Raw genomic sequence first — 14,170 nt, 5'->3', positions numbered from 1 at the left:
AAGAGAAGACTGAGGGAGGATCTTATCAATGTGTAGAAGTATCTGAAGGGAGAGTGTCAAGGGGACAGGGACAAACTCTCTTCAGTTGCCCCGTGTGACAGGACAAGAGGCAATGGGCAGAAATTGAAGCACAGGAAGCTCCGCCTGAACATGAGGGGGAATTTCTTCACTGTGAGAGTGACGGAGCACTGGGACAGGTTGCCCAGAAAGGTTGTGGAGTCTCCTTCTCTGGAGATATTCAAAGTCTGCCTGGACATGATCCTGTCTAACATGCTCCAGGTGACCCTGCTGAGCAGGGGGGGGGGTTGGACTAGATGATCTCCAAAGGTCTCTTCCAACCTCGACCATTCTGTGATTCTGTGACTTTAAAATGGTTACTAAAGCAAGCAGTTTCAAAAGCAGGCAGCTAAACTAAAGCATTAAATTAAAAAACTTCAAGGAATGATTTACACTGACTGTAGGAGGCTCTGAATCAGTCTGCAAATGGTTGATTGGTAAGATGTGCTGAATACTTGTACTAATTGCTTAAGCCAACAACAGATGGAGGAGTTGGCATCTGTGGACATAAGGCCACTCCTTCATATATCCATCTTTAGATGTGTAAGTACGAACATTTGAGCTCAAGTTTTGCATCTCAGTTTTTCAATTAGTAAAATGAATCAGAAGGAAACCCTATTTTCACTTATTACGGTGAAGGTACTATTTAATTWGTGATAGATCAGCTGTGTCACAGGAACAACCACATACACGCAACCTCTGTTCACCCCACGAGCCATGTCAGTCTCATCCCTCCCTTCCTCCTCTGCTTCAGCCTCTCCAAATTCAGCTTCTGTCCCTGGATGACTCCTCATCAGTAACTGTTTTCATCCCCAAACCAGCCTCTTCATGCTTACTGTAGGTCCTAGCCCCCACAACMGAACAATCCTAAACTGTACTCTTGTTTCTCTACCCAAATATTTTCTAGTCTCAAAACAAATTTGATGTCCTTGTTCCACACCTGGGAATAGGAGGGCAGGACCTACAAGCAAAAGGTCACCAGGATTTTCAGTATAAGAAGACAATGTGCTTTATTTTTTGAAAGATCAGAACTAYTTTGGCTGAAAGTTTTCTTCTCTCTTATATGCATATGCACACATAAAAAACCAAAAGTTGTGAGATAAACAATAATATTTTGCACTAGTGAATTCAAATTATACTAGAAAGATTAAATCTGGAAAAGATGTAAGTAACTGAAACCAGGACCTTATAATATGCCTGGTGAGATAAATTCATCAAGAACATTTGGGATTGAGAGATGAGGAAGGGGAGCTGGGCTTAGAATGTGAGAAAGGACTCAGACTATCTGGGAAAGAAATGTTAGGTAATGTTAACAGGTGCACCACCAGCTCTGTCTATGAAGCAGAGGAACATAYGCAAAATCAGTGCAGAAAAACAGGTAACTCCAGTGCTTGAATATCAGAAAGGAGCAAATGATAAATATTGCACAAGAACATGATTAAYGCTTTAGTGATCATCTGGAAAAAGAACCCACCCAGTTGAATTTAGAAGTGCAAATTGAGGACATATGGATCACTAAAATTGCCTGAGTAGGATAGTATTTTTTGTTTAAGTTCTAGTTGCATCAAAGCCCATTTAATACTAATGAAATACTTTAAATTAAGTTTTTCTCTTCCTTTTCTGAAGTGTGCTATAGTACAACAACAACAAAAAAGAGCTTACTGGTGCTGCATTTGAATGCTTTGAAGAAACTGATGCTGTTTAGTGTCAGCTAATCCAAGAGTAACTGYGTACAGTACAAATAACAAAATAAGTATTATTGCCTTATGCACAAGTGAATATACATTTCTGACCATTTTCCACATAGACTATTTGCCTAAAGAAATCAGTCTTCCTTCCTCTTCAAGTACTGCTTTGTAACAACATGCTTGGATAAAAATAGCTTTTCCACTGCATCAGACCTCTCCCTCTCTTTCATTACCACAATGTTCAATCATAGAGCAAAACATATTCAGCCTTAGAGACAGCCTGGTGCTGAAATAAAGTATCCCATTTGATTAGCCGTATGACAGGTTCCACAACTGAACCTTATACAGTTAAGCTAAATTGTATTAGACTGCTCGTCTGTTGGACARGGATATTCAAAGTGCACTTTGTTTGCCTGCAGCACCAAAAACAGAAAAAACAAGACTTCAAGATGTAAACAAGCTCAGGGGAAAGCATCCAGAACAAATATTGCTACACAGTATCACTGATAGTACGCCTATCACTACTTGGGAAATCCTTACACTAGGATGGAGGGCTACATTTTGATCATTTTTGGCACCTGCAATGTGAAAGCAATGGCATTACAGCAATTTAATGGAGATGAACACATTTCTTTGGTTCCAAAAATTAATAAAAATGTATTTTGAAATATATAACCCATATGTGGAAGTATTAGTACCTGATTTTGAAACTGACAGTTAATGTGCAAAACTAAAGTTTTTATCAAYCATTTTTAGTGGATGTATTTTCTTTCTTAAATTTAAAATTAACAAACCTTCCCAGTCAGCTTTGAAAGATCATCTCCTCCTATTATCTGCATATCTTGCATTGATTGATCATTCTGAAAGAAGAAAGACAAAATTTTGAAATTGGATGTAACTGCATAAAATAAAAGTATAAACACATCAACATTTCCTTGATCTCTCACAGGCTCAGTTACCAATATTTTTTAATGTTTATTRCTACCAGTATATGACAAAAACATACTGTGGCATGTTATTGTGCCATCTAACATCTCCTGGTTGTATTTAAATCACCATTAAGCTCCAGACTTCTTCGAACTAAACAAAGTTGTTTCTTATTTTTTAAATAAATGATGTTCCTTGCTATTTCTTAATGCAACAAGTGTTGAGCAACATATTAGTTCTTTTTGCAGTGGAAAAACAGAGGCACCTAACACTTTACAAAACACCTTTAAGTACATTCTTCTTTGGTACAGTCTTTATAAACACAGCTAAAATGTGCCTACCTGTGCCACTCACAGTGACCACTCAGCTATTTTAGAAGAAATTCACTTAGTATTTTTTTTCTGGAAAATAGTTTTGCTAAAATTATCAGTTGCATTCAATAAAAGGTTCAGTGTGCAAGTGTATGAACATACAATTTCAAGGGCTTTGTTTTTTGTTTTTTCAGCTAACTCAAAGATGAAATTCTTGAGGCTAATTCAATAAAACATAATACAGTCAACGAAGTCAAACTGATCTCAACAACATAATACCTTTTGATTTTTTTAAAAATTAGTAAAACATGAATAAATAACAGGGCATTATGGCAGACTAAGGGGTTTCTTCTTCCCTCAACAGCAGCAGCAGCGGTGGCAGCACGTGTGTGCCTGCCCCACGATGAGGTGCAGGCTGCCTGCCTTGGCAATCCTTCCCTTCCCAATGAAACTGCACCAGCAACGCTCTCAGCCGAATGCCAGGCACTTGCAAAGCATCTTTGCGGTCACTTGATCACAAGCAATGTGGCAGCGCCAGGAATTATTCATGGTCCCCAAGGAAAAGGATTGTCTAAATTAACATAGCCTTTCTGAGCAGCTGTAAAGGTTGTWGTGTTGCTCAGCTGAAAATTTCTGCAAGGTCGCCTGCTACACCCTCCAAAAGATCTCTCTTCTGTTTCCAAAAAACTCTTACACCATRGCTTTGGAAGAGGTCTTTGGCAGTCATTGCCTTAAAAGACAATTTTAGACCTGCCTTCACATTTCTGCACTGGATCTAGGAGCTTTAGATCCTCTTCATGCTGCTCTGATTCGTTTCCTGGGAAACAGGGCTACAGCAGGAATGAAGGTTGCATCCCGTATGTTTTCTAATATAAGTTTCAGCATTTATTTCATTTTTGTAAAGAAAACAGAAAAAACAAAGCAAGCAACACGTTCCTCATAAGATTATTTTAAAACTAAACAAAAAGTGGAGATAGAGAATATTTTAAGTTTAGGCTTAAAAGCATAAGCCTTTTGCTGTAGAGTAAGCCAGATCATTCTTCAAAAGTCAGGGACAAATTCAGRTCAACACTAGTATGAGACTGTAGAAAGCAGAAAGATTGTTTCTAGYGTCTATCGGGGCATGTGTAACCAAGATGGTGACAAAAGATTTTTCCATTTCCAAATAAGATGGAATTTCAGTAACTAAAAAAAMCCAACACGCAGGAATTACTGAAGGAGCAGTCTGCCCTTGGTTGCTAGTTGAAAAAGAGAGAAAGAAAAGATAACAGTGAGGTTCAGGGATTAATGAATGAGATTTTGTTTTTAATTAAAAAAATCTCTTTCAGCAGACTTGCAGCAGCAGTGTTTCCTTTGCATTTGGTATTTCTGGCTGCAGCTGAAAGGAAGACGCAAAAATAGCATCTTCATTGCCGGCGAGCGGTTAAGCAAACACAAAGGCCATTGAGAGCCGGGGGATTAGAGCAGCCCATCAATCTGCGTATTCACACGCTGGCGGCTGTGCCACAACTGCACAATTATGTAAATCCCTGCGTTCTGACTGGACAACTATTGCTGCCAGAGGACAAGACTGAGCCTTTACTGTGCCTAAAAACCATATACAACAATACCACTCTGAACCCTCCAGCCATGGGGCATCCAAGAAATAACAGAAAAAACGACTTGCATCACACAGCAGAAAAATTCTATTTCAAAACAAAAATCTGATCATTGATTTTAATGCCATTATTAGAAATATCTCTACATTCACCAACTGACACTGAAAAATACATAACTGCCAAAGAGCAAGATTCAGTAGCACAACGTTACATTACAGTAATCACAATGTTCATATAGAGAGTGAGTTCGCACACTATGGTTGCCATAGGAACCTCTCAATGCTTTTTTCTCTTATTTCTCAGTTTATAATCTCAAAATAACATTGCACTAAATGTTAAGTATGAGATACAATAGATGTCAAAAAGRAAAAAAAAAGATTGAAAAAAATTGATTCATTCAGAACTTTACTGTTAATTCAGAGCTGTTTGTTTAATTTTCACAATCTCAGTTACTCAGGGTTTCTTTCTTTCTTTGGGATACGCTCCAGAGATTGACAGCACAAAACCAACATACTGAGTCTCTGGGACTTAACATAGATGCAAAGACACTTTCAATTTCTCAGGACTCCTCAATACTTTCTAACAGCCCTCTACCTTACCAACACTATTTTTGCAGTTAAATGCTTAAAACTAAATATAATGTCCGAAAGAGAGACAATATCAAAACCACACTGCGTTTTGATTTATGCAGCACAAAATACGTTGCAACTGTTTCTAAAGAATCATGATGCATCTCATGTCATCCCTGCATCTCATCCCAACTCGTATTAAATGCCTACATTTCCGATTTTTTCGAACTTAATAAATTTTTGCTTTTCTAGGATAAGTCTCACTTTTGGTTTTGCTATTGTATCATGTGTTGCACGTTTTCATTTGTTCATCTTTGTTTTAGAGTTTCATTTCATGCAGACCTTGTCAATATACATCTTGAAATCCTAGGAAATCTTAATGAATGAAAGCTAGAATGGTACTGCTTCCACCTTCACTTCTCAAAGCATGCACAATAACGTTTTGTTTGACTTTCTATGCTGATTGGAAGTATAGATAATTAAATTCCAGCTATATTAAGTCATGTCTTTTGAACTGGGTGGGGCACAGATATATTACATCTCTTTTACATCTCCTGAGATCAACATTTGGACATAGTTCAAGTTACAAGTGAAATGAGTTGGGTGGTCTTAGGAAAATTTATTATAAACTGCATTGCTCATCTGAAAATTGCACCAAACTGTGAACATCTGTTACTCTTCTAAAGGAACAGAATCTGGAGCATATTAATACTGAGCTCAGGGAAACAAACATTCTTTAATGATGGCAAAAAAGGCAGTTCTAACAAAATAGTTTAAATCCATAACTAAATTATAAAATATGGATACTGTGATATTATCACACGTCTACTTAATGTAGTCTGCACAGTTCATACATAATCTCTTAAAAAAAAAAATGAATACCTTTTTACTTCCCAAATTCATCAGAGAGACTCCTAGGACAGAAGCACCTGATCAGCAGGCCTGTGCCACCTGCTTTGTGTCACTGTGTTGGCACAGATCTGCCAACCTGAGGATTCCCATGAGGGCAGCTCTGCCACTTTGCACCCTCACCTCATCTCCTACAACTGGGTACTCCAGCAAGGCTTTGACCCCAAAGAAGGGACGGACAGACTATTAGTTTTAATTACCCTGGGAGTCTCAAGCACTTGAATATAATGTAGAGTATCTGCAAGGCTTCCCCTTTCCTCCCCTGCCCCTAAGCGAAAAAGTGACTTGACGCTGCCTTTTCTTACCTAGGTAAACTGAGTACAACACGAATTATTGTCTGTGAGGTTTCTAATTTATTCCCTCAACTGGCACAGTACGAAAAGCAACAGTCAGACACTACTTCACCAATAGGATTGGTCTGGCACRTCCACTAAAGCAGACCGGAGTTCAGACTTTACACTCACTTAGGCCTCACTTTTTATTTTATCATTAAGACTGTCATTAACTGCATGTGATCTACGCTACTTCTACTCTAATACAGTGATTCATGAWCTTGAACACTTGAAACATCATTAGAAACAGGATTTCTCTGCCCTAAGTTTAAGCATCTAAGTCAGATATCTAAATCTATGCTACTCATTCYTTCATCATCAATGGAGAAAATGAGACACTTGAAAAGGTGATTTATTTCAACTAAAGATAGGTTTGTATGATAGGCCAAATAAATCATCTATTTTACTATACARGAAATCTACAGAAAATAACTTATACATCTATCTGTCAGACATCTGAAATTAGGTTAGATGGATCTCAATCTGAGAGACTGAGTTTTTTTTACTATAAACTTCACTGAGCACTCAGAAAGAAATTATTTTCACATCTACCACAGACATGTAGGAGGTAATAATTTTCCATTAGTAACATCCTGAACCATTCATTAGACTCTATCTCACACAGACCTTTCACATAATTCCTCTCAGTCCCACCATAGCATATTTTGCTTGCACATTTACACAAGGTTTAATTTTAATCTAGTTAAAAGATATTTGAGGAAMGATTTCAAAAGATACAACCAAACACTTTTCCCACTTATGTCAAAAATAAATATTTGCAGCCTGTCTTCACACATTCAGAAGCAGTTTTATAGTACTGACACAACRGTTTTGCAGTTAGTTGTATCTTAGTTGTATGTAACATTACACTGGAGGATTAATAGGGTTCTGCAGTCTGAACTTCTAGATACAGAAAAGTAAATTTACCTGTAGGGTCTACTCACTGAATAATGAAAACAATTGGTATTTTATATGTATGTGGGGTTCATGCTCATCAAGAATGGAGTCTTAATGACCTTCACTAAAATTATAACTTGAGTTTGACACTAGAGGAAGGAGGATAGCAACAGGGTAAAAACAGTGCCTCTGAAGGTGATCTGAACAGCTGCATTTTGAATGGCACTGGGGAACAAGATGGATGGATGTCATTAAAGCCAAAGAGATGATGATATTAGCCAAGGTAATGAATGAGGATGATTAGAACAAATTTCTTTGCAGTTCATACAATAAAGTAAAGCTGAGACTTCAAAATGTTACACGGACAGAACTGATGCATGAAATAGGTATCTCGTTTCGGAGACACAGCTGTGCCAAAGGCAATGGCTAAAATACACTGCTAAAACTGAAACTGAATATGACCGAAAACCCAAGCAGAACTGTATACTCTGGCACGCAAATCAACATATATTATAGTTATCTTTTTCAGCTAAGAAAAACATAGTTCTCAGATGAAAAAAAGAAACAGGTATGACAAGAAATTACTGTTGAGCTAGTATCTTTCAAGTATGAAACCTCAGAAGCAATGCCTCTTACCTAACTTCTAAATAGAAAACTACTGTGACTTAGCTGCATCAAACTGATTCATAGTAAGACCGAGCTTTCTGCTTTTAAAAAATAGCATTGTAGAAATTAATTGTAGGTGTTTGTAGAGGTTAGATTACTATACCTGCAATAGTAAAAGTTCCTGCTTTGAAATTATATACTGTTCAATAATTACAATATCTTTTTCTTCATGACCATGCTCTACCATCTCATTCATGAACATAGTAATTAAAATGAAAAATTTGATATTCTAGTTGGGATACAGACACCCTACTATGAAACTTACTTTGCAATCTGCCCTCTGAAAGGTACTTGAGTATATGAATATGATGGTCTGAGAAATGACAGTATGGAATCTACATCTTTATTAACCGATTTTACTACTAGGTAAAATTAAACTGATATAAAAAATATAAGCTACGAAACTATCCTCAATATATCAGCAGAAGTAAGAACATCACCGGAGTGGTAATATGTTCTTACCAGCAACATATACTTGAACTGATAGTATTTGGGGTTTCTTCTCTAAAGAATGATAGCTACGAACAATGGACCTCAAGAGCACAGGCCAAAACATGGGCTGTTACAGTTTTCGGGGCAAGAAACTAGAAAGACTATGTAGTTTCTAGCAGCATTAAGAAGACAACTGGTAATGTTAAATTGGAGACTTGTGCAAATGAATGCAAAAGACATGAAGCTCTCGCCAGCAAAGCCTGGAAAGCATACTTCCCTTTCTCACACTCAAATGTATTTCCAAGTGCAGGCTGCAACCTACCAGGCACACTCACATTCAAAATAATTAAATGCGAGATCACTGATATGTCTGTAGGAGGTGCCCTGAATATCCTGCAAACAAGTCAGTGATGCTGAACCAACCGGAAATCAAGCATAGTAGGAACTCTAGCACACACCCACTGTCAGAACGCCATTTATCCTGCAGGAACTGTTCAATACCATCTGCCACTTGATACTACAGGTACATTTACACTGAAATGCTGACAGTTTAATATATCTATATTAGCTTTAAAGTTGAGGCTATAATGCCTTCCTGAGCTTCTTGGTAACTACATCACTGACTATGCTGTGCTGAGATCTGTGCCATTGCCCTTGCCAGTATAACCTGAGATAGTCAATTTGAAACTGCTGTGGGTATACCTATCTGAGCTTCAGTTACTACAGTATAAAGTATACCTTCACACCTCTATGGTATAGAGGTATAAGAGCTATATAACCATACAGATCTATGGTTAGATCTACAATATAAATAATTTGARGTTATTTTCTATTCTTTTTCTCCATGTTGTTATTCCTTAGCAAAAAGGGCCATCACAAAGTTTTGGAACTGCTTCAAATTCAGGAGAGCTTATCCAGTTCCAGGGAAGGCCAGAGTTCTGCGAGGAAAATGTGGGCTTTGGACAGCATAACACAAGCAATTAAGTTACTATAATTCAGCAGAGTATTCCTCATTAGCTGACAGGTGGTAACAGATGTACATGTTTCTTCCCTACTATAAAAGCAAAGTAGATCCTTAGCTTAAACAACTCTCAGAGCAACAGTAAGTTATTAAACTTGGTAAAATGGATTGTTTGCAATCATGTGTTCACACATTCAGTAATTTATTGCATACGAAGACTGCATGCCTTCTCCTTATTTCATCCAAAGAAGGTAAGGTATCTTGCAATAGACATAAATTCCTGAGAAGAGAYCCCACTCTCACCATAAAGAACTGCAYTGTATAAGTATAGTTAATTCTTCTCACCACAAACAAGGTGAAACAAGCAACAATTGWTTATTCTGAAATTCTATTGAAAATACKCACAGAACTAACAACGGGTGCAATTTCATTAAACATATAGCCTTTATATTTAGAGCATCATATCTGAAGACTAAAAACATATGATCCTTTCTAAGTGCAATAACACTGAAGACCATATTTACACCACTATTACCTTAAATAACAATGTCTGAGACTGAATTTCTTTTGGTTTGTTTATTTTGCAAATATTTCAGCAACTGACAATATTAAGCTGCAGTGTGTATTTAGATTTCAGTTTTACGTTTGTATTTTACCACAGTAGCAAGAATAAAACGAAATGGAACATTCTGATGGTTCTTGTTAGTGAATGAGTGAGTAAGATACTCAACTTAGAACCCCAAGGCCTGGTATTTGCAATGCATGACCCAAAATGCGAGCTGAAGGTAATCTGGTCTTTTCAAGCTTAGATGATTGTCTCTAAAGGAAAAAAAAAATACTAAGCAAGTATTCCTTTTTTATTGGAATATAYGTGCAAAAAATATGTATCTTATCACTCAGAAAAATTTGAAGAGCCAGGGAGATCCATGTTGTAAACAAAACAGAAATACAGGTGTTCAAAAATTTTATTAAAGCTTAGTCTACATAAGATGTTTTCTATAATGTAATGCAAGGTAGCACAACTTTGGCATTGCTTTGCTCTGACATTTAATTATTTAAGTTCTCTTTCTTCTTTGCTTGTGCCATACAAAGCTCTTCTGTTTCACCTTTAAACTGTTTCCTAAAAAAATCTATCACTCAGTCATTCCTTCTCTTGCTTGAGTAYTCCAAAGGCTGACAGGGGTTAATGTGCTCAAAGATATTAAGTTCCTATTAGTTTTATGAGAATAGGTATGAAGAGAAATAGATCCTGCCTCCCATGGAGGGAAGCAATAAGTATAAGCTCAGCCATCATTACACACTGGAAAATCCACACTGAAATGAAATGTTATGAAGCTATCCATAYGAAAAGCTTCAGTAAGAGTTCATGATGTAGTAGATATTAGAAAATTTATCCCTTTCTGGGGAAGCTTAAGTATACATTATCTGGTGTCTAATAAAGCATAAATTGTCCTTGAATCTCTTCCCCTCCCAGTTAAGGCATTCATGACTCTGATGTATGCTCTCTGATGTCTAACAAAGGTGAACTTGCATGCAGTCCAATTAGCTAAGTTAAAAATTCAACCAGCTATGCAATGCAAATYCTTTGGAAATACAACTTTTTTTTGGATTCACATAAATGTTTGTTCTGGTCACTTTGAATTTCTGAGTATTTTATCAATATTACCCTTAGGATAAAGGAGCTGAAGTGTCTTACAGAGTTAATTGCTCTATGTTAAATTAGGCAGAGTGAGAACAGATCTGTCATTTCTCATCAGTATTACAACTAATAGAACTAAATGTTGAACAGAAGTCTGTCCTTCACACGCACGCACGCACGCACGCACACACACACACATACACACGCAAAGGCTAAGAGAGGCCAATTAGGAGATATTCATGCAAGATCTCCAAAACAAGTAAGAGATTCTAAACTGGATGCTGCATGTATGCAGATRACGTTCTCTGCACATGCCCAGCAGAACCAGCACTTTCTGGGAAAATAAGGTTTTCATCCACATAAGGTTCCAGGAAGATAAACCAGTAGCATTCAGAATAAAATCAAGATACATGCTAGCCTTCATAGAATCAGTTCTATTAATCCATTTTCTCCAATTTGCATATTCTGTTTGTCCTTAAAACTAAATTTCCACTTTGCCATTAGAAGATGGTCTACAGTGTCTCATTCTTACCAACCCTCACTGAAAAATGTACACATTAATGCAACAGCAACATACCAAAATACCTGCTGTATCTGGAAGGAAGTACACTTTTCCAGAGACAGAACTGAACAGCTTTATTTTGTTACATAATCTATCTCCTTTGAAAAGAAACTGACATTTTTTAGTTTTCCTCTTGATAYATTTTTTATTACTGACAGAGAAATGTTTGCATGCTAAAGAACTAATTAAAAAAGAATCTACCATGCTGTAACTCTACTCATCAGTAACTCAGGGTAATTGTTAAATGATATACCATGCTGTCCTGTCTCCACTAATTTTCCAGGTGTTATATCACTTTGCAAGCAGTTTCACCTGTGAGCAGGACTGTTTTGGGTATACTTTTATCAGCAACAGAAACAATTTTAAAATGTAACAGCACCACATATATGCCTCAAATAGTACCTGTACATTTAAGATCAGCAACAACTGAAATCAAGAACTTGTAATATTGAGTTTTTTGAATCATACATATATCAAAAATACAWTATCTCTTCAAAACTCAGGTTAATCTCCACAGTGTAGTCTGGGGCTTTCTTGTACTATAACTTTTTATTCTGTAAAATAGCAAAAACATCTAAAAAGTAAGTATAAAAATTGTGTATGTTCCAGGATGAGAAAAGGTACTAACATTTGAATAGGGCTGTTGACTCAAAGTGGGATTCACACCACATTTCCAGATATGGGAAGCAAGTCAAATTTAAAACTTACAGACAAGAGAACAATTTAGGAAGTATACTCTCCAGAACTGCCTTAATCCTACTCCTCCACTCAGTTTGGACTGCTGGGCGGCATTAGTAGGGCTGTCCATCTTTTGTGGTAATAAACTGATTAATAAAAGCACACACTCATAGAACAGGAGACCTGGGCTTCCTTTATCCCTCAGCTCTCAGGAGACTGTTATAAGCTACAGAGTATAGGAGAAGGCTTCCTCGTGTGACTATGCAGAGAGTAAAGCAAAAATCATGGAGGACATCAGCAAGCTATGGCCAACTAGACTGAACTCAGCTACGAAAAGGACAGCTCTGATTCAAGTCCACGTTTCCTGGGCTATCTGTCTTTTATCCAATTAGTATGCAGCATTAAATGCATGAACATTACAGCAGCAGGACTAGAAGCCATGTTTCTCAGCCTCAGCAGAGGGTCCTGCTGTGTCAGTTGGGACACTACTAGATTGTATTTCTACCATGTTACCCATCCTTTTGACTGTGGTATTGAGTAATGCAAAAAAGTAAATTAACACTGTGGGAAATCATCTAGTGAATCTGTAGTTCTGTACCTAAGAACCCTCTGGTCCCCTTGGGGCTTTCTGAAAGCACAAGAAAAAACAGCTTTTTCTAGACTAAGCACAAAGTACTAATCCCCTGACCTTGACAATGAGCAATTTCTAGGATTTGGTGATAAAAGGAAGGTAAGATCTTCAAATCTTCAAATTTGTCAAATAGCTACAGGCTGAGACAACACACAGATGGTGAAAGCAGATTCTCAAGAGATGAGACTTATAAAAACCTCAAACTCTTAATCTCTTCCAGCAATCTGAAGTGTACTGCATCAGTGACTGACTCCGTGGTGCTCCCTTTCATATCACTAAACATTTAGTCCCTTGGCTAGTGACAACTAAGAAAATTTTGACAACACGCATATCCTTAGTGAATTTTCTTGCAAGGTTATTTTACAGTATTTYTTCTCTAATGAAATACTGTAACTTCCATTTATCAAATGTAAACTAAAAAGAATTTTGTATTCGCCACACGGATGAAGAGTGCAAGTACTTCTTGTTATTGCCATATTCCTATAAAGTATCATTTTTGCTTTACACCTTACAGTACCCCAGGGATGTGGCATAGCATGAAAATCACACATGCTATGATCTGTTTTAAGAAACGGCATTTAAGAGATGCCAGAAGAACACAGTGCTAGAATTCCTTGGGAAAAGTAGAATCCTCAGGCTTCTTTTAATTAATTTTGTCCCATTCCAGATCTTAATTTTTAAAAATACACGGTAAATAGTATTATTAGTATCCAAGTAATTAATCAAGGTGATACTTTGCCAATGCATAAACATGTCATAGCACTTTCAAACTTGCTATATCTTATTTGTGCAACAGAATTAGCAATCATCCTATTCTGGACATTCCTTATAAAGAAGGGTCTGCCTCCCTGTCACTGTAAAAATCTGTGAAGGAGACTGAAAATAGGAGAGACTAACAGTGACATACAGTATTGCTGCAAATATCATAATGTGGTGGTAGCTTGCTGCATTTTTTGGCAGAACATGAAATAAATTATTTTACTAAGACTGAAATTTAATCTTTTACACTTCGTAATAAACCACTGTTTTACAACAAATACTGTATCCAGGGGAACTTTAGAATCTACCTCCTTTACAAGATGACCTCTTGTATGCTTTCAAGGAAATTCCTTGATGCTTTGAATCTGTTCTAAATCTCAGCAATTTTAAGAACATCTTTAGTCTCAAATGTTAAAGATGTTCCAAAAGTTAGGACTGCTTAAAAATAAGCAATGAAAAAAACATGTTAAAAAAAACTTACAAAAAAACCYCCATTAGATCTAAAAGTCTGTTTACAAATCGTAGCTGTGCCCTCTGTAACATACTATAATCTT

At 36.9% G+C, this 14,170-nt stretch overlaps 1 protein-coding gene across 2 annotated transcripts in view; it reads right to left on the bottom strand.

Moving 5' to 3' along the window:
• Positions 1 to 14,170, bottom strand: part of PRTFDC1 (phosphoribosyl transferase domain containing 1) — a 47,843-nt gene that overhangs the window by 18,505 nt on the left and 15,168 nt on the right. For both annotated transcript variants that reach the window (XM_085318328.1, XM_085318329.1), the window contains exon 4: positions 2,540 to 2,605. In XM_085318328.1, the coding sequence (XP_085174454.1) occupies positions 2,540 to 2,605 (66 nt within the window). The remainder of the gene's footprint in view (positions 1 to 2,539; positions 2,606 to 14,170) is intronic.

This window comes from Rhea americana, unplaced genomic scaffold (assembly GCF_003343005.1).
Source record: "Rhea americana isolate MKP2758 unplaced genomic scaffold, rheAme1 scaffold_53, whole genome shotgun sequence".
Lineage (NCBI taxonomy): Eukaryota > Metazoa > Chordata > Aves > Rheiformes > Rheidae > Rhea > Rhea americana.
The sequence above is the reverse complement of the archived record's forward strand: the minus strand, read 5'-3'. Positions and strand labels throughout refer to the sequence as shown.